Genomic DNA, 20,222 nt, shown 5'->3' with positions numbered 1-20,222 from the left:
GTGCGACCACTTTCTACTTTATCATGAGAAAGGAATGACACCAAACACCTTTTTACAACTGCACATCAATAATTACTTGGTTTATTCATACATGCATTGATCATTAGTATATTGAGTACTGCTCTCGATAATTTAATTTATTTCATTACACTCATTACAGCATGAACGGCGTATCGATACCTTCATCCCTGGATGCATGTAAGTCCCTCAACCTCAGTTCTACAACATTCAATAATCCCCACTGATCATGCTCACTCCCCGCAGCTGATTATGATCCTAATGACCATTTGAACACGATCTTTTCCCATCCCTCGACTTTATCCTCTATAGATCAAACGGCTGCTGCTCTACAAACTCATCAGGATGAGCTGTCAGATAATATCGCGAATCTCGTGGCCACTCAAGCATACAATGATGATTCCTCACTCAAACGGATGCAATCTGCAAAGTCGGAGCTTGCAGATCTTTTCAGAAAGATTGAATCAGTACGGACACGAGCTATACAGACAGAGCAAACGATCACCTCGATGACCGCAGATATCAAGAGACTGGATGGCACAAAGAAGAACTTGACTCTGAGCATGACGGCTCTGAAAAGGTTACAAATGCTTACGACTGCTTACGAACAATTAAGGGGTCTAGCCAAAACAAGACAATATCGAGAATGTGCAAGCTTGCTTCAAGCTGTACTGCAACTCATGAAGCATTTCAATAGCTATAGGAGCATAGACCAGATTGCTACCTTGAGTAGAGGTGTTTCAGAGTTACAAAGAGAGTTGTTGGAGCAAGTTTGCGAGGACTTTGAGATGGCGTTTGCTAAAGGAGAAGTGGGGAGCAAGAAAGCAGTGCTGGCAGAGTCATGTCTGGTGATGGATGCATTGGGGGATAACGCTCGGGCAAGGCTGGTGACGTGGTATGTCAATACGCAATTGAGGGAATATAGACAGGTTTTCAGAGGAAATGATGAAGCTGGAAGCTTGGATAATATTGGTAGAAGATACAGTTGGTTCAGAAGAATGCTCAAGACATTTGAGGATGAACATGCAGGAATATTTCCTGCTGGGTGGAGAGTCAATGAGGTTCTGGCAAATGCCTTCTGCGAAGGCACTAGGGATGATTTCAAGGGAATCTTGGAGCGGAGCATGAGGCGAACAGATGGAAGTAGGATAGACGTCAACTTGCTTCTAAGTTGCCTACAGGAAACTATGGATTTCGAGCAAAGTCTTGAAAAGAGATTCGCTACAGAGACGAGAGCAAGCATTGATACTCTCAGCTCAATCGAGGATAAACCTCTAACATTTCACGGGTCTATTTCGGAAGCCTTCGAACCATATCTTAGTCTTTGGGTTGATTCACAAGACAAACAACTCGCCACAATGATACCCAAATATCGAATTCAACCATTATTAGCAGCCGATGAAGAATTCTCTCCACAGGCTGTGATTGCGTCATCTATCGAGCTTTTCCATTTTTACAAGACATCCCTGGCTCAATGTGCCAAGTTGTCAACCAGTGAACGACTTCTTGACTTCTCAAAGATCCTAGCTAAATATCTCGATCAATATGCTCAGCAGGTTTTACTGTTTTTCTTACAAGGAGCTGGAGGACCCAGTCTTGAGAATACTATCCTTGTTCTCAATACAGCGGATTATTGGCACGCAAACACTCAGCAATTGGAAGATAATTTGAAACGGAGAATTGACAGTGAACTGGCACCCAAAGTGGACTTATCGTCACAATCCGATACTTTTATGGGTGTTGCCAGCGCAGCAGTTCTATCATTGGTAAACAGAGTTGAACTTGACTGCGAGGGAGCATGGCGTGAGATGAAGAATACAAATTGGAGTAAAATGGAAAGCGTGGGGGATCAGAGCAGTTATGTGGCAGAGTTATTGAAACATGTCAATGATCAAGCGGGAGAAATACTACCGTTAGTGGGGAAGCAGCAATATGCGCGTGCATTTTGTGATAACGTTGTCGAGCATTTGGCCAATACGTATATCGCAAACATCGTTCAATGCCGGCCGGTATCCGAGGTAGGCGCAGAGCAGGTATGTAAAATTCCCAAGTAAAAGGTACCCACTTGCATTAAACATTTTTTCTAACCTTTTATTCAGATGTTACTAGACAAATACGTCTTAACTAAAGGACTGACCACCTTGCTCTCTCATTCCCCCACTCCCTCTTCAGCCACTGCGAATACCGCATTTCAAAAGCGTGTAAATAACATAATGGCTCGCCTGGACCCGCTCCTCAAGACGCTACAGGTCCGTCCCTCACCGCCAGAGGGACTGGTTCAAGCATACCTAATTCACATCGCCGATCGTAGCGATACAAATTTCCGGAAAATTTTAGAATTGAAGGGTGTCAGAAAGCAAGATCAGGCTGCATTAGTGGAAATGTTTGGTATGCATAGAGATGGTAAGGCTAATGAGCAGCTGGTTCAAAACTCACCTCTTCTCACACCACTTATGAATGTTGCGGGGCTTGGTAGCACGGGTCTAGGAATTGGAACACCTGGTGGTATGCCAGGATTACAGACACGATTTGACCCCGCAGGTTTTGGAGAAAAGTTATTTAGTGCAGCCAGGGATAGTATGGGAACTGGGGGGGTTGGCGATAGAGGGGTAAGTCCTTTGAGCGAGGATGCTAAGTCTGCCGTGGAAGGAAATTTGAAGAGTATTGGAAAGTTCTTCAGAAGAGATATGTCTGGGTTTGGTGGGATGAATATAGGGGGTAGGTTTGGTGCTAAGAGAGATGGAACTATAGATGATTATACCAAGTAGCAGATGGAAGTGTTTGGATGGACTTTGGAATAAAATCAGTCCTACAGTAGGTAGTGAAAATACGTTTTTGCATAGTGAATTGAATAAAGCAGAGACCACATAATTGTAGTCGCCATAATTTGAGACTCAGGGTCGAATAAGAATTGATTTGGATTTCATCGCTTAGATAGCAGGTAGATGAGTCTCAGAAAATCAAAGAAATGTTGAGCAAGAGTAAAGCTGCAAAAACACAACGTTGTAGTTAAAGAAATTGATGTTGTGTTTCAAAGTATGTTTGGGGTGGGAATTATGATTGAAGAGTACTTGGGCAGTATGTATTATTTAGAGAAGGGAATGCGTGAGGATTGAAAGAGATATGTATTTACTTTTGGGGTACCGAAAATCGACTTTGGGATTTCGGGATATGTCGTAAATATAAATCTATCACCTATCACCTATTACCCAGTACATATCGGATGATATCGTATAATACGATATCTGATCTTACCTAGGTACCGTTGAACCTTTAATATGTTAGAATCTAGAATTTAGAATAGAATCTAGAGTATAAATGTTATCTAATCTGATCTGATCTGATGTGATCTAATTATGTCAAGTGAAATCTTACCTAGGTAATCGAGGAACGTTTGTCTAGACCTAATCTGTATCACAATGATAATAAATTATGAATTCTGCTTATTGATGCAAAGTCAGACACAAAAGGTGGTCCAGATCTCTTGAGGCTTTGATGATCACGACATTTTGGCGGGGAACTAGGAACATTGTTTGAAATCAACAAGTTAATAAAACGGAATAATAATAATAATAATAATCATAGCGAATCTTCGAGTCTTTTTACATGGGATTGAATAAATAGATGAATGCTTAACACCACAACACAACTACTTTCTAATTTGCTTCTTTCTTTCTCGAAAATTATTATATTACAATTACAATATCTGCCAGTAGATTTACAGATTCGTAAATCGAGGTTCTTCAAATTCACAGTCACATACATACACACACATACTTCAGGATAAAAAACAAAACAAAACGAGGGGCAGATCATTGCAAATCGACAAGGTGTTTTCTTCAACTCTTAAACGTACTTTGAGGGCAAGCGGTTCGGGTGTTTCAATTGCGGCTGCTGCTTGTTTTCAACAGAAGAATTCGGTCAAGAGTAATACTGCTGCAAATTTACTTGGAAGAAATATAGAGAGAAAGATGCATAGTAAGGTTGTTAGTGAGTATTCCCCTTCTCTTTTAATGTGGCGGGGTGGGGATGGAGAATATGAGAAAATGGATGTACGAGATGGCATCTACGAACCTATACTGACTTTGTGAAATAGTTATTGGCTCTGGCCCAGCGGCTCACACTGCTGCCGTTTATCTTGCGCGTGCGGAATTGAAACGTAAGTCTATATCCTGAGATTGGAAATCGAGAATTCATGGAGGGGTATCGAGCTGACATGCGGTATTCAGCTGTTCTTTATGAAGGTTTCCTTGCCAATGGAATCGCTGCTGGTGGTCAATTGACTACTACTACCGATGTAGAGAACTTCCCAGGTTTCCCCAAGGGAATTAGCGGACAAGAACTTATGGTAAGTAGATTGACTGTTTACATGTATTGGGTAGAACTTCAACTGATGAATCTGTGTAAAGGATAACATGCGCGCACAATCCGAACGATTTGGCACCGAAATCATCACCGAAACCGTCGCCAAAGTAGACCTTTCCAAACGTCCTTTCAAATACTGGACCGAATGGGACGATAAAACAGAACACACAGCCGATTCAATCATCATTGCTACTGGTGCCTCGGCTCGCAGACTCGGTCTTCCAGGAGAGGAAAAATACTGGCAAAATGGTATCTCCGCATGCGCAGTTTGCGATGGAGCCGTTCCAATTTTCAGAAATAAGCCTTTGGTAGTTATTGGTGGTGGAGATAGTGCTGCGGAAGAGGCTATGTTTCTCACAAAATACGGATCTCACGTTACTGTTTTGGTCCGAAAAGATCATCTACGTGCGTCGAAAACGATGGCCAAGAGATTGCTTGCCAATAAGAAAGTTACTGTTAGATTCAACACTGTAGGAGGTGAAATCACCGGTGATGACAAGGGATTGATGACCCACATGGTTTTCAAGAACGTCACTACTGGTGAAGAAGAAAAGGTAGAGGCAAATGGATTGTTCTATGCTGTAGGACATGACCCAGCTACCGCATTGTTCAAGGAGCAAATCGAGACCGATTCCGAAGGATATATTGTCACCAAGCCTGGAACCAGTTATACCAACGTTGAGGGTGTTTTCGCTGCTGGTGATGTTCAGGATAAGAGATACAGACAGGCTATTACTAGTGCAGGTATGTCATTTATCTATTTTTGTAGAATTTGTAAGAAAAAGGCTAATTATATCTATAGGATCTGGATGTATAGCAGCTCTCGAGGCCGAGAAGTTCCTTGCTGAGCAAGAGGATGCTGAAAATGATTTGGAAAAGGCAGATGCCGAAAAGGGTAGCAATGTTGTTGTTCCTGAGTATAGATCCAACCCTTTGCTCTAGATTTTTCTGTCATTGGCGAGTTCAATTTTTTTGGCATGGCATTATAGATAGAAGTCCTTGCATGGATATCCCCTCGGTACAATTTCGTTAGAAAGAATAAAGAAAGAAATATATTGAAATTTCCATTTATTTTCTTTTGTGTTGCTTTTGTGTTTTTTTTCTTTTTCTTTTTCCTTTCAACGCTTTCTATTTGTTCTTTCCATTGTTTTGAAAAGGCCACGTTGAAGCCCGATCTACATCTGTCTATGCCTTATCACGAAACAATCCCAACAAATTATTTGAGACCTAGTTGGTCGGCCATGAATGCGGTGGTTCGAAAAATTCGAGCTTCTAGATTCTTGGACATGAAAGGACGGTTTGTATGGACGCAGGCGGTGCAACCGAGTTATAAGCCTGAAATTATTGTATGGCAGACTATCAACAGGGCACGAGTGAAGCAGTTAGCCGATGAAATACATTAAAACCAACATATGTAAATGATACAACCACTTAGAGGACCGTCATTTGACAGAGACCTCGTGGGGAAAAATATATTTAAAGGATAAAGTAGGCCTGTGCCTGTTTTAATTGTGAGTTTGACTCGGATTGCTTTTCTTAGACTTTTGAACAAGATTTTGATTTCGAATCTCTTGATTTGCTTTGCTTCTATCGTTTCGATTTCTAGATTTCATCAAATAAAAATCATCACAAGAGCGGGCGGGCGCATGCCGAAAGAAACATGTCGACCACATTCGCACCTACATCCGCATCCGCGCTGGAAACTCCCGTCATCGTCATCGATACCTGTCTCGTGAGTGCAGATTTTGCTCATTTCTCTTCTTCCCCTTTTACTCCCTCGCTCTCCGCTCTTTCCCCTTCGTCGTCGCATTCTCCTCCCGTCTCGACCTTTCTGAATATTCCGCGCTTTTTCATGACGCCTTCGCCCTCGACTAGATATCTTAGAGTTCATCAAGGGAGACCGATGCGGATCTCGTCGGTTACGCCGTTGACGCCGGTTAATAGTCCGGCGTCTCCGGTTGTGCGGGATGTGTTTTTGGGGGTTCCGGAGTTGGCGGTGGGTAGTCCGAGTTTGAGGTGGAGGGGTTGGGGTCTTGAGTCTTTTTCTGGTGTGTATGAGGGTGGGTGTGAGTGCAATGGTGAGAGGCTTGGGGCTGGGGCTGGAATAGAGAGGGGAGAGGTGCTGATGAGTCCGGTTGTACCGCCGAATACGCCGTGTTCGCCTTTGGTTCTGGGACGGTTGGAGAGGGGGGGGAAGAATGAGGGGGATGAAAAGGCTGAGGGGGAGGAGTGTGGGGTTTTGATTTTGAGTCAGAGTCAGAGTGAGAATGAGGAGTCTATAGACACTTTTCAAAACACAAGTGAGTATTCAACAAGCGAGCGTGTTTTTGAAAATATCCCGCAAATAGTTGTGGGGTTTGAAGAGGAGGGGTGGGGATATCTGGATGTGCAAGCGGAGGCGGAATCGGAGGCGGAGGCGCGAATAAATGAGAGATGTATTGGGGGAAAAGTGGGAGATGAAGATTCAGTCGTGGAATTGATTGGGTGGGTTTGAATTGGATGATGATATATGTTATTGGTGTATCTGTCTTGGAGTGATTGGAGTGATTGGGGATTTTGGAAGAAAATAAAATGAGTTTGTGTTGTGTACCTAGGTAGTGTAGTGGGCTGGTTTTGGGCGGGTCTAGTGATGTGTGGTGTATTTGCAACCGGTTGGAAGTTGATATTTACGGTCGGAAGAAATATTTGATACTTGATATTTGATAGATATACAGAATAATACCAGAAGTTTGAATGTGTTGCTTTTTCGTTCTCTTTTACATATGGAATTGTATTTTTTGATATCACAACTAGGTGTTCTTTTTAGTGAGATCAGACTGAGTTCTGCGCATTGTACTTTCTCTAGGCTTGAAATTTTTGTAAGATTCTACGGAATAGAAGTAAGTCAATGTAGGATTTTTGTAAGTGATTGAGAAGGGAAGGGAGATTGGATGCGAATCGGGAATGGGAGATTGGGATTGGGATTGGGATTGCTGGGATTGTTGGGTGAAGCTAGCTGGGTATTTGGGTTTGCGAAGCTAGTTATATATTGTTGTTTTTGTTCGTGATCTGGGTTTTCGTTTGATATCTTGATATCTTGATGAATGAGTGTTGATTTAATGATCGCGATCGGGATGAAAAGGTTAGTAGAGGAATGTGGAATAATCGTGTCTCGGTGGGTGAGATGAAGAGGTTGGTTTGATGTATGAGGGTAGGGTAGGAAGAGTTCTTATCTGGGATGTGTTGGAAGTGGAAAGCTTCTGTTTATCTGAATTTGAATATCCGTGTTGTGATTTTACTTTCGGGTCTATCAAGTTGAGTTGTAGTTCCAACAGGAAGACACGATGTGATATCTTCTGTACTTGAAATTGGGGGCGCTTACTGAAGCCATGCTTTTTTTTCCTCGAAGCGAATACTAAAAAATTAGAGGTGGCATTACCAATACAAAATCGACCAAGCCATTCCCTACGTATGACTTTCAGAGGATTGGCCAACAGTTTACTGTTTAGACTAGCTAACTTGATGGGAGATTTTGATGTATGAAATACATGTTTTGTTCGGGAAAACTCAATACATCTATACGGGGCTGAAGGCTTATAAGGTATAGCTAGTTATCGTGAAATATTTGATCTTTGAAACCTTTACTGTGTCTAAATGTTAACTGTATATACTGCTAGCGTATGACCAGGGTGAATAGTGTATATTTTCAACACGAGGTACTATGCGTATCATAAATGGGATTTGGAAGATTCTCATGACGCAACTAAAATACTATTTGTTGAAAACCTTACCAAGCTTAGGATATGTTAACCACAGAGCACTAATCCGTGGAAAGCAATAAACAGTCTCTATGTGGAACAGCACTAAATGTGTATGCACTGGGTCTTGCAGAGCCGATACACACTCTCGCTCTTCTGTTCTATATAAGTATACATATCCCCGCAAAAGTCTTTAACGGTTCTTCAAGAGGCTGGTGTAGATCCGAGTAAGGGTTTATGCGTATTGTTGTATCCAAGTTGATAGAAAGTCTCACGCTACTTTTACTGCTACCATAATATCTGGATATCATAAGAACACGAGTGTCTTGAAACGAGAAGGGTTGACCGATTCAGTTGGAGATTGGTCAAAGAACGAATCTTTCGGATAGCAATTTCAAACTGATAGGATATCTCATAATGAGCAAGTCGGATCTTCAACCTTGTGTTTCCCTCGTGAACTGGAAGCTGGAAACTTTCTATTCTTGGATGTGGGTATTGTGGAAATAACTTACTTCTCTTCCATTAAACTTTGAAAAGAAATGAGGCATATAAGTCCTCGAGTTTTCAATATCGTTGTATGCTTCGGTCATGACTTTAGTCCTTGTTTTAGGACTCTCAGCTCAGGGACACATACTTCCTCGGGAACTCAATAAAGCCAATGAATATCCAAAAGAAAAATGGTAAGAATACTATCACTTACACAAAAAAAACCCCAAACTTTAATATGCTTCGATAATCGAACCTGAGCGAGTTCTCTAACCACTAATGCTAACGTCTACCAGTTTGGCCAAAATGGATCTAATAAGCCTACATGGCTTCACAAACCAAGTCTTTTTGCCTGCGTCTCTCTTGACAAGACAGAAGTCTCCGCATACTCCAATCAAAACTGCAACCCCGGAGCAAACGGCGAAGATGGTCTCGGCGATATCGGTGGGGGCTGTGCCGATTTAGACACACAATTCACCGCAGCCAGAATCGGAAGTATTTACTGAATTTTCTGTCTTGTTTTGAAGAAAAGTTATTGTTGAGCTTGAATTGAGAAATAAAGTAAGCGAGCAACAGCCTACTATTATTGGAGAAGTCAGGATGAAAACACGCTAATACACGTGAACGACATAAAGTAAACAAGACCTCACCTTCAAAAGTGAAATGGCTTGTTCCGTAGATAAAGAAAAGTAAACTGAAGCCTTGTATTAGGTGTTGGGTCGAACTACTCACAAAATCGTTCAAGTCCACTCCACAACTCCATCCAACTTTCCTGTCTCTCAACCAAATATTTCGAAGCCGCCAGTCACAGGAACCTAATGTACGTTGAGATGGACAACAATGAATATTTTCAGTATCTTGCAGCTGCATTTCCCGGCAAGTCAGCAAAAGCCCTAGCTGATATAATGAAATTTGCATTCGGTCCAATCCCCGCCATCAACGACCATGGCGCCGACAAGGAACATTGTCTCGAAACATACTCTAAAGAAGATGAATATGTAGACAACGAAATCAAGTTTGAGGGTATGATGGCATTTCCAAAGCAAAACAAGACTATATTCACATTACTGACCATCACAGGAGATTCCTCAAAATCCCCATCGATTGAACCTTCAGCACTCTCTCCTTCAAATCAATATCCTACCAACAACAAGCCAAACGAAGTTCTTAACCTGGCTCCTGTTCATACTGAAATCATATCTTCATTACTTTTATCTCCAAAGCAAAACCTTACCAAAAACAAGCCAAATGAAGCTCTCAACCTGGGTCTTGTTAATAATGAAATTATGTTCTCACAACTTTCTCCACATCGCAACTCTATGGCTGCTATTCCACCACATCAACCTTACGGCAACTTGAATTTTAGTCAACATAGACTCGACCCGGGCGCTGGAGATTTCTATCCTCAACCTCATTTACCGTACTCAGCGCTTGATCATGCACCCCAAATTTTTACCAGCCACACCAGCTCTATCAGTCCTTTTCCAATCAAAATCACCTGGATCCCGATCAAGACAGACAACGACTGGGAGCTGGACCAATCGGTACAACAGTCCCCCCCTCGAACCATATGATCTCTCCTTCCCCACCAAGCTTGACTACAGTACATACACAGAAAACATTCAACGGTGAGATACCCCAAAGATTGAGGCTGGTCCGTCCAATATCTCTGTCCCAAGGACCGGAGGGCAGATGGATCACAGCAACCGAAGATTTACGCGTTTGCCATACCGCTTCCCAATCTTGCATGATGCAAAGCGTTTGTTCCGTAAGTCTCTTAACTCTAAAGCACCCTCCAATTCCTCCTCCTCCCATTTTTCATATGTAACACGCAGCTGATTGTAATTCACAGTGGAATCTATTAAACCCCGGCAAATGCCAATATGAGGACAAGTGTTTGAAAGCACATGTAAAATGGACGTGTTGGGAACTGATGCGGAACAGCATTTGCAATGATGCAACGACTTCTCATCGTCAAATGCACGAACACGTTCAAGACATGGACTACCGAAGATTCCTCTTCGAATCGATTCACGGCCACGCCGCAAACCCTCGTTTCCCAGAAACACAACAGATCCCACAATTGAAGGCCCATGAATGTTTGCTCCATGAGATACAAGTGGTTAAGCAATTGTATCGCGAGATTTTTGATCTGAATATCCATCATTTCCCCACCCCATTCGTCGCAATCCTTCAACGCCGCCCGTCTCAACAGACCAAATTTTAACGACAATTTTTTCAGCAGATACAATCACAGCTGTACCATAGCAACGCTCAAGTTGAAAATGCAGACACTGAATCAACACAATTATAATCAAGAGTCGATAATCTACCGGGGCACATGAGCGATGACTAACTACGCAATTTGTTCTGCTTGTGTGGATCCCATTTTTCATATTTTAGAACGGGAAATAGAGGGGCGAAAATCAAATACCGTGACTCGGAGAGTTGCCGGAACTGTATTGTTTGCATGAATGGTTACGTTCTAGGAAACTTGCAAACGACAGTGCGTTATCCAATCCCAGAAATTTCAAGAGTGCATGATGTTTCGCGTCAATAAGCATGCCTCCGAACCTTCCCGGATGTATATTCAATATGCGGACATCGAAGGGATACCACTTTTACCGAAACAGATAGTTGTGTTCCCATCGAAGCTTGATGATAGTAGGGTTGGTTAAATGTTGAGAGTGTGCCCTCTTATGCATTCATTAGTTTTAGCATTAAACTTATTTATTTCAACTTCTCCATCAATGAAACAATCATTTTAATACGATGATGAAGGCTTCCTGTTGATCTGAACGCAAGAAAATGTGAATTCGCATTGCATGTATTCTGATATATAATCAGTACTCTCTATTCGATCCAATCCTATTGCTATAACTGTGCTTACCCTAGTATCTTTGGCATATTTTCTGCTCAGTCATCTACCACGACCCGGAGGAGGGTTCACTTCCAGTACTCCGGGGTCCCATGGGGAATAGATAGCACATGTCAATCTTTCAGATTGTGTAACTTTCACACGTCTTTGAGCGGTTTTGCGCTGCTGCTTCTATTTTCATCTGGCTTTCGAGCTGCACACCTTCTGTTAACCCCTCTTCCCTCCTTTCGCCAGCCCCAGCCCTCACAACTCTCAAAGCAACATCCTTCGTCCCTTTTCCTTCCAAAATCAAATCCACTTCCGTTATCATCTTCCAGTCTCTAGCATCGACACGACCATCAAAATGCGCCGGATGGCATACAAACCCCAGTGACCAGCCATCTACCCTTGGATTAGCCCTAGAAATATTTTCGAACAGCGACTTGTACAGCGGGTAGCTGGGCTCCGTAGGCGAGAAGCGAAGAAGGTCAAGACAGCCTGGCTTGGCATATATCAATGTCCATAATTCTGGTAGTTCTGGTGGACATGTAGGTGGGGTGACGATGCGGACAAAGGAGAAGAATATGTGGGTATCTGAAGTGGATGACAGACAGGTTGAGAGTGGAATTTGGAAAATTTGTGGTTGGAATGCTCGAGTTATTGCGAGAGTTGCGTTTTGTGGAATGGCAGATATTTGATGTGGTTCGGGGAGTTTAAGTTTTGTGAGGAGTGATTCTATGGCGGCTATTTCTTCTTCTACGTCCCCAAATTTCAATTCTTGCATTTTCTCAATCGCCGGCTCTCTGTCTCCTGCTGCGTACTCATAGTCGGAGCATGTAAACAAAATCGACCACTCCTCCACGACTTCATCAAAAAGCGTAACATTCCATCCAAAACTATCAGAGAGAACATATTTACCACGACATCCACTTTGAGTAAAAAGGTGCATGTATGGCTTTTGGCGTACAGGGCATTTGAGTGAACGCACGAGACGGGTGATGTTAGCATATTCCGAAGAAGAGGACCAAAGATAGAACCCCTCGGTAAGCTTGCCTACTTGCGGACCAAGAATGCCTGCCGATGGAGGATCCCAAGTGAGACCCACTTCATTATCGTTGATAATAGGATACACCATAGTTCGAATGCGGCGAGCGTCTAGAGTTTGATGACCAATTGTCTCTGCGAGGCTATTTAGCATATCTCTTTCGGTGCGAGCACATTTGTACATAATGGACCAATTCTCAATCCATCTTATGGGGTCAGTGGGTATCCAGAGACCTCCTCTAAGCAACTTATCCGCTCCTTCCACTGTATGTTGAGGTTGACCGACACAATAGGCTGTGTTGAAGAGCAGGGTGTAAAGTTTCTGGCCATCAGGGCAAATGGGGTTCTCTCTGGCACTAAGATCTGTATTCTCAGTGATACTGAGACAGGTAGAGACGGGGAGCGTGATGTTGTAAGAAGAAGGTAAGGACTGCACTAGAAGAACGGCGTATGGAGGTTCCTCATGTTTAGTGTAAAACGATACTTGATTGTTTGTGCCACTGTCAGTGTTGATCGCGATTGGATTCCTGTGAGTATCGTTGGAAAAACGAGCCGCATCGGTAACCTCATGAGTAGGTGATGGCCGAACTAGATTTGGTAAGGCATAACTAGAAACAGTAAGGGAGGTGATAGTAAGGACTATGGCTTTAATTGATTAACGCCGCATGTTGGAACAATTGAAAACGTAACCAAGAATGAGAGTAAAAGAATGCTAATCACGACCAAAGAATTCCAATAGCCTGCTTAGAGTATTTAGCAGTCTGACTGCGCCTTAAAGCTGCCTAAAATGACCCACTCACACGGAGGCAGGCCAAAATGGCACAGGATGCCGAATGTAGCCTTACCAGTCCTATTTCGAACTAGGTACTTTTAACATTCGTGATTGGGAGACTTCTCGCATTGGTCAACTTTGCGCTTATCTCTTGAAAATATTGAACACCGAACTCTGCACAGTCAATCATTGCGTATCTCAGGGTAGCGAAGGAAAGATGGTTTGGAGAGGCGCACTGCTAGGTATAGACGAGGCTTACGTGAAGAAGAGCAAAAGATCTAGAGCTCCGTTCTTGCGATCCAAAGTCGTATTTAATAAAATGTGCTCTGATCAAATTGAAATTTTTTAGGCGGTGATAGATAGGACGTCTGCGTTGCTTCTCGTAGAAATCTTTACAACAGCCTAATCCTCCGAGACGATTCTTTCGGATGCGGTTAATCATAAAATTAGACGTTGAAAGGGAAGGCAGATTATATGCCGACGGATTTGCGTCGACTTATGCGCAAATCAAATATAGAAGGCGAGAACTTGCATTATAAAATATTGTAGAGATTATTCAAATGGCTATTGTTGGTAGGGACATATTGGCGAACCAACAGTTGGTGCTGATTCTCCTATAAGTCTTGGGCTTTCGACGGATTTGATTTCGCTACTTTCATGCCCACGGTCCAACTATCTAAACAACGCCAGCATAAATTAAAAAATGGCGAAATAGTTGAATGCCCTGTTCCTGTTGAGTATTGTTCTTCCAACAATTTACTGGCTGTGGGCAAAGATACAGGCTTGGTCTACCAGAAATAAAGCCGGATGCTCTTCTCCGATCAAACACCTTGATCGGATCTTAGGATTCGACCTCCTCGCGAAGAAGATGAGGTACACAAAGGGCGGAAAGCTACTGGCTTTATACGCTGGATTGTTCGCAAAATATGGAAAAACATTGCACACAGTATTTTTTGGTAGAAATCACTAGATGACTATGGATCCTTTGGTTATACAAACTGTCGCCGCTACTCAAGCCAATAAGTTCAGAAATGCGCCTTCGAACCGTAAGCCAGGTGGACCGTTGCTGGGTGACGGCCCCTTTACCACAGATGGGCATATATGGAAGAGGTCTCGAGAACTTCCCCAACCCGTCTTCAGTCGGTCACAAATTTCTCAATTATCAGGATTGGAATCTCACCTGCAACGCTTCCTCGAACGTATTCCTCGTGATGGTTCTAGATGGACATCCAACCTCTCGCCCAGGGGCTTTTCTTAGATAGTTCCATGGAGTTTATCTTCGGTAAATCGTCTGGTTCCCTCTCACCTTCCGAACAGTAGTTATATTTCCTTTAGTCAATTGATCTTATTAAAATATACTTACAGAACACGCAGAACTACCGAGGCCAAACAGTTCTCAGAAGACTTTGACGAGGGCCTTCAATGAATGCGTAACAACTACATGATAGACAAAATTTCATGGCTTGTTGGTCCCGACAAGAAATGCCTTGCTGAATGCGCCAAGATCCATGCTACCTTGAAAGGTTATATTGACGAAGAGATCAAGTTCCAAAAGTAGTCAAAGTTGCCAGGTACATCATCCAAGCCTAAGAATGGCTCATCGGGATACCAACACGTTCTTCTCAAAGAGCTCGTTAAAAAGTGTCCGGACGACAAGACTCTCATTCGAAATGAACTCATGAACGTCTTTTTTGCAGCTAGAGATTCAGTAGGAACGGTCACTTCTAGAATGCTATTTCTCCTCGCTAGAAGTCCTGAAATTTGCGGGAAATTGAGAGAAGAAGTTGCCGCTATAGCACCTGAGCAAAAATTGACTTTTGAGTTTCTCAAATCCTTAAAATATGTGCAAGCTGTGATTGACGAAAGTAAGTTGATATGGTATTCCAAAATAGATATCGAGATTTCAGCTAACACATGCATAGCACTTCGACTAATTCATCCTGTCGATCGAGCTTAGAGAACATGTTTATCCACTTGTATCCTCCCACGTGGTGGTGGGAAGTCGGGGAACGACCTTATTTTACTACAACCAGGCGACCAGATCGAGTTGAAATATGACTGTATGCAAAAGGACAAAGACATTTGGGGTGATGATGCATCCGAATTCAACCCGGACAGGATGGTTCGACTTGAACACAGTTGGAAATTTATTCCATTTTCTGGGGGGCGTCGCACATGCCCGGCCCAGCGAAACACGTACACTGATATGACGTACTCCTTGGTTAGGATGGTGCAAGAGTTCAAGACCATCCATAATCGAGATGATTGCTTAGAGTATGTTATGACCAAATCCAGTCGAAATGGAGTCAAAGTTGCATTCTCAGTCAAGTAAGGGTCTTTGATTGTCGGTAGACTATAACAACCTGTCCTGTACTTACCTGGCTGTATATAAGTACGCTTGAGATGGTATTCAATCAAGCACAACTTGGGAACCAAAGATCAGCGTTAACGTTAACGCTGTCTTAAAAGCTACAACATGACTCTTTGCAATCGTTTCTTGGTGCGACCACTGGTGGACCACTGAATTATGCTTACTAAGCTGGACTGACACTCTCCACGTGACTGTCGTAGCCACAATTTTGGAAATTCAGGGTTCCTGATACGCTATAGAAGCGCGCTACTTTAAGCACCGACATTCCGTGATCCATCAATTACCACCAAAAGGAAAGCCAAAAATATCAAAATAATACTCGGTACGAGTAGCTAGAAACTATAAGTTAATTCCATATCTGGCTGAATCCATCAGGAACCCCCACAGTTTGAATTGAACCCCTAATCAGGATTAGAATTCATGTTTTGAATTGTTGATATACTCTCAGTCTCTCTTTACTTTCTTGTATAAATTCCAACTTCTATACACTCACTCACACAGCCTTCACGCCTTTTCCATACATCGTTCTTTGCCGCTACAGAACGCTCGATTCCATGATATGATTGAGCAATGAGTATCTTCTCATATGTGCGGAGTATTTATGCTCTAGATACCATCGATACACGCTTCACGAATTCCTCTTCAACTCCATATGAAATTGATCCTGCTGCAGCAAAGTCAAAACGAGATGACTCGAAACCAGGCGAAGGGGTACGAACAGACAGCAATGGCAGACCAATTGCTCAGCCGTCGAGATGGAATACTACAGAGTTTTATTTCTATTACTTCATCTTCTTAACAGTTGTGCCATACATGTTTTGGATCGCCTACGATGTGTCTAGACGTTAGTATATGACTTGCTTCTCTGGCAAATATAGATCTGACTGTTGTCCAGCTTCCGATCCTAATTACCATAAATACCAGCACCTTCTTTCTGATGGATGGATTCCTGGGCGCAAGATTGTATGGGTCATTTGAAAAAGTTGGCCATAGCAAATGTTAATTGAATGTAGGATATTTCGGATGCACAATATTACAACTTTCGAACCAATGTACCATACCTCGCGATTCTCGTTGTTTTTCATCCTCTCCTGCGACGAATATATGAATTTCTCAGACCCATCTCTGCTCGAGTAGGATCGCCGAAACTAAACGGCAACAACACATACATATCTGTGGCGGAAGGCAATGCGAGGCTTCAGCAACGTACTGGGTTCGACTTCATTTTTGCGTTCATATACCTCCTTGCTTTGCATGGATTTTCCGCTTTTAAAGTCATTGCGATAGTCTATGCAAACTACTGTCTGGCGACTCGACTTCCTCGAAAGTTTGTGCCTGTAGCAACATGGGTTTTCAATATTGGTATATTGTTTGCCAACGAGCTCTCAGATGGGTACAGATATACATCAATAGCACAATATGTGTCTCCTAAAAATGAAGCCGGCTTCCAAGGAGCTACGTTGCATAGCTGGGCAGAGTGGATGGATAGTTATTCGGGTATCATTCCACGATGGGAAATTCTGTTTAATCTTACTGTCTTGAGATTGATCAGTTTCAATCTGGATTATTACTGGAGTTTAGAGAAAGGAGCTGGAAGTGCACTAGAGGTAGGTCATCATCAAAGTGCCGTCCGTATGCTCTCATCTAATACTAATGCGCAAAAGAAGAAGCAACTTAACCCTGCCAATCTTTCCGAGAGAGATCGCGTTTCGATGCCTGCGCCGGACAAGGACTACAATTATCGAAACTACTTCGCATATGCGATTTACGCCCCTTTATATTTAGCAGGACCAATCTTCACATTTAACGATTACATTTCTCAGTCGAAATATCGCCCTGCTAGCATAGACAGTAAACGAACCTTTAAGTATGGTATTCGTTTCTTACTTTGTTTGTTGGCAATCGAACTTCTCCTGCATTTCGATTATTGTGTGGCTATTTCCAAAGGCAATCCCAACTGGTCTGATTACACCCCAGCTCAACTGAGTTTACTCTCATACTTCAATCTCCATGTACTATGGTTGAAGCTTCTCTTACCTTGGAGATTCTTCAGACTTTGGTCTCTCATTGATGGAATTGACCCTCCAGAAAATATGCTTCGCTGTCTTTCCGATAACCCATCTACTGTTCAATTCTGGCGAAGCTGGCATCGCAGCTACAACCGCTGGATCATCCGCTACATCTACATCCCCATGGGAGGTTCTTCATCACGAAATTGGAAAGCCCAAGTCCGATCAATTGTCAATTATCTCGTCGTTTTCACATTCGTAGCCTTATGGCATGATATAAGTCTTAACCTGTTGGTTTGGGGCTGGCTCATAGTTTTCTTCATGTTACCGGAAGTTATTGCTGGCATGCTCTTCCCAAGAAAGAAGTGGCTCAATGATCTTACATATTATAGAGTCATTTGTGGTATTGGTGCAGTGGCGAATTTGATGTTCATGATGATAGCAAACTTGGTTGGGTTTGCTGTCGGTGTTGATGGGTTGAAGAGCATTATTTCTGGCATTTTCAAGGACTTTTCAGGTACGTTTTACTCAAATGTTGACAAGGGTAATCCAACTAATCCAAAATCTAGGAATCGTTTTTCTGATTACAGCCTGGGGTGCACTTTTCGTTGGGTGTCAGGTTATGTTTGAAGTAAGGGAGAGTGAGCACAGAAAAGGAATTTTCCTAAGATGTTAGAAATACCATTGAGGCCAATATTAAGAATTGCAATTTTTTGTCTTCACATTTGAGTTTCTTTCATGTCTTTGAGCTGTTGATTTTGGTTCACTGAGAGATGACACGCGTAGTTCGGAACTGTTCTCTTCGAAATTCGACCTTTACCGAACAGTAAGAAATCTTATATCCGGCAGAAAAATCAAAACTTCTATAGTCAGCATTAAGTCTGACTCTCTTCTCCTGTATTTGATCCAATCGCCAATAGTCACTGGCACTTTCAATGATTGATATCGTTTCCTACACATAATCCAACAAGAGAAAATTTCCGGGTAAGTCCATTAACTCCATGGAGTTACGATGCCACATGAAATGTAACATACTCATCAAATGATATATCCGTGGACTTTAGATGAGTACCTGTACGTTTTTCTTGTCATTTAAAGTTGCAATACCCCTTTGATACTGAATACTCATCGAGTACTCATCTTAGTATTCCCACTCTACTTTGCGTCTCACAAATCACCCTATTATACAACTCTTCACATCATACCATCACATCAAGATGTCCACCGCCATTCCCGAAACCATGCATGCCATCATGCTCCGCAACCCCGGTCCTCCCTCCTCTCTCCAAATCGAAACGATTCCCACTCCCACCCCCCAACCTGGCCAAGTACTAATAAAAGTTCGGGCGTTCGGTCTTAACCGCTCGGAACTTTTTACAAGACAGGGTCACTCACCTATCTCGGAGGTTTCCCTCCCTAGAGTTTTGGGTATTGAATGTGTTGGCACTGTTGCTGCTGTAGAGGGAGATGGTGTAGGGAAAGATGGTTTGAAGGTTGGAGATAAAGTGGCTACATGTGTGGGTGGAATGGGCCGTGCTTTTGATGGTGGTTATGCGGAGTTTTGTGTTGTTCCCAGGGGACAAGTCGTCAGGATTGGCGTTGAAGCGGGGTTGGAGGAGTTGGGATGGGATGTTTGGGGTGCTTTACCAGAGATGATTCAGACTTCTGTGAGTCGTCTCTTATGTGATCTACTTTTAGCTCACGCGTTTCTTCTTTTTCTCTTTCCTTATTTATATCCTCATACGTCTGTGCTACCTATTAATGGTACTAACCACATCCCAACAGTGGGGCTCTCTCTTCTCCTCCCTCAAACTCAAGAAGGACGACTCTCTCCTTATCCGTGGCGGAACTTCCTCGATCGGCCTCGCAGCCGCAGCACTAGCATCTCACCACGGCGCAATTGTCACATGCACCACTCGACAACCATCTCGCACCCAACTTCTTCTCAATGCAGGTGCCCATCACGTTATCATCGATCCACCATCCGGTCTCATATCTCCTACCACCGATATCCGCTTCGACAAAATCCTCGAACTAGTAGGTCCCACCACCCTGGGTGATTCTTTCAAGCTGTTGAAAGCTGGAGGTATCATATGTCAAGCGGGTATTTGTGGCGGCAAATGGATTATGGAAAATTGGAATTCTTTTGCGGTGGGCGCGGGATATTTCACATCGTATGCGAGCAGTGTAGATAGATTTTTGAAAACGCCTTTGGATAGGGTGGCGCGATTGGTTATGGATGGAAAAATTAGGATCCCGATTAGAGTCTTTGAAGGGCTGCGAGAGATTCAGGAGGCGCATAGGGTTATGGAGATGGAGGGGGCGGCAGGAAAGATTGTAGTTGTTATTTAGTGGTTGGAGCAGCAGCCATTGCTCAATATATTGACAGATTAAACGTCTTCTGCCACATACGACCATAGACTGAAGAGAATTGGGCATCCCGTCCGCTCTGCCATACACAAGCTTCAGATCAGTGGATTAGTAGTTGGGTGGGTGACCACCAGCGAATCCCCACTGTTGTATGTTTTTGCTTTTTTGATCGTTGGATCTTTTTGAACGTCGT

At 43.0% G+C, this 20,222-nt stretch overlaps 9 protein-coding genes across 9 annotated transcripts; 8 read left to right on the top strand and 1 right to left on the bottom strand.

Moving 5' to 3' along the window:
- Positions 1-161: 161 nt before the first annotated feature.
- Positions 162-2,786, top strand: EAE97_001184 (uncharacterized protein; the record flags this gene model as incomplete). Its single annotated transcript, XM_038871694.1, has 3 exons — positions 162-198; positions 265-2,051; positions 2,118-2,786. 3 exons carry the CDS (start codon positions 162-164, stop codon positions 2,784-2,786), a joined length of 2,493 nt encoding a protein of 830 aa, XP_038737595.1.
- Positions 2,787-3,989: 1,203 nt separating this feature from the next.
- Positions 3,990-5,325, top strand: EAE97_001183 (uncharacterized protein; the record flags this gene model as incomplete). The annotated part of the gene is made up of 5 exons (XM_038871693.1): positions 3,990-4,008; positions 4,115-4,177; positions 4,248-4,366; positions 4,428-5,127; positions 5,186-5,325. 5 exons carry the CDS (start codon positions 3,990-3,992, stop codon positions 5,323-5,325), a joined length of 1,041 nt encoding a protein of 346 aa, XP_038737594.1.
- Positions 5,326-6,043: 718 nt separating this feature from the next.
- On the top strand, positions 6,044-6,877 carry EAE97_001182 (uncharacterized protein; the record flags this gene model as incomplete). Its single annotated transcript, XM_038871692.1, has 1 exon — positions 6,044-6,877. One exon carries the CDS (start codon positions 6,044-6,046, stop codon positions 6,875-6,877), a length of 834 nt encoding a protein of 277 aa, XP_038737593.1.
- Positions 6,878-8,797: 1,920 nt separating this feature from the next.
- Positions 8,798-9,112, top strand: EAE97_001181 (uncharacterized protein; the record flags this gene model as incomplete). Its single annotated transcript, XM_038871691.1, has 2 exons — positions 8,798-8,800; positions 8,903-9,112. The coding sequence occupies 2 exons, from the start codon at positions 8,798-8,800 to the stop codon at positions 9,110-9,112; spliced, it is 213 nt and encodes a 70-aa protein (XP_038737592.1).
- A 312-nt stretch (positions 9,113-9,424) lies between these two features.
- Positions 9,425-10,833, top strand: EAE97_001180 (uncharacterized protein; the record flags this gene model as incomplete). Its single annotated transcript, XM_038871690.1, has 4 exons — positions 9,425-9,629; positions 9,687-10,150; positions 10,222-10,374; positions 10,459-10,833. The coding sequence occupies 4 exons, from the start codon at positions 9,425-9,427 to the stop codon at positions 10,831-10,833; spliced, it is 1,197 nt and encodes a 398-aa protein (XP_038737591.1).
- Positions 10,834-11,605: 772 nt separating this feature from the next.
- Positions 11,606-13,174, bottom strand: EAE97_001179 (uncharacterized protein; the record flags this gene model as incomplete). The annotated part of the gene is made up of 2 exons (XM_038871689.1): positions 11,606-13,095; positions 13,168-13,174. The coding sequence occupies 2 exons, from the start codon at positions 13,172-13,174 to the stop codon at positions 11,606-11,608; spliced, it is 1,497 nt and encodes a 498-aa protein (XP_038737590.1).
- A 1,075-nt stretch (positions 13,175-14,249) lies between these two features.
- Positions 14,250-15,611, top strand: EAE97_001178 (uncharacterized protein; the record flags this gene model as incomplete). Its single annotated transcript, XM_038871688.1, has 4 exons — positions 14,250-14,478; positions 14,645-14,709; positions 14,844-15,144; positions 15,313-15,611. 4 exons carry the CDS (start codon positions 14,250-14,252, stop codon positions 15,609-15,611), a joined length of 894 nt encoding a protein of 297 aa, XP_038737589.1.
- A 609-nt stretch (positions 15,612-16,220) lies between these two features.
- On the top strand, positions 16,221-18,335 carry EAE97_001177 (uncharacterized protein; the record flags this gene model as incomplete). The annotated part of the gene is made up of 5 exons (XM_038871687.1): positions 16,221-16,494; positions 16,546-16,613; positions 16,664-17,257; positions 17,315-18,176; positions 18,229-18,335. 5 exons carry the CDS (start codon positions 16,221-16,223, stop codon positions 18,333-18,335), a joined length of 1,905 nt encoding a protein of 634 aa, XP_038737588.1.
- Positions 18,336-18,876: 541 nt separating this feature from the next.
- EAE97_001176 (uncharacterized protein) lies at positions 18,877-19,962 on the top strand (the record flags this gene model as incomplete). Its single annotated transcript, XM_038871686.1, has 3 exons — positions 18,877-19,326; positions 19,445-19,833; positions 19,935-19,962. The coding sequence occupies 3 exons, from the start codon at positions 18,877-18,879 to the stop codon at positions 19,960-19,962; spliced, it is 867 nt and encodes a 288-aa protein (XP_038737587.1).
- Positions 19,963-20,222: the final 260 nt, after the last annotated feature.

Source organism: Botrytis byssoidea (genome assembly GCF_014898295.1).
Source record: "Botrytis byssoidea strain MUCL 94 chromosome Unknown BBYS_002, whole genome shotgun sequence".
Taxonomy (NCBI): Eukaryota; Fungi; Ascomycota; class Leotiomycetes; order Helotiales; family Sclerotiniaceae; genus Botrytis; species Botrytis byssoidea.
This window is presented reverse-complemented; position numbering and strand designations above follow the sequence as displayed.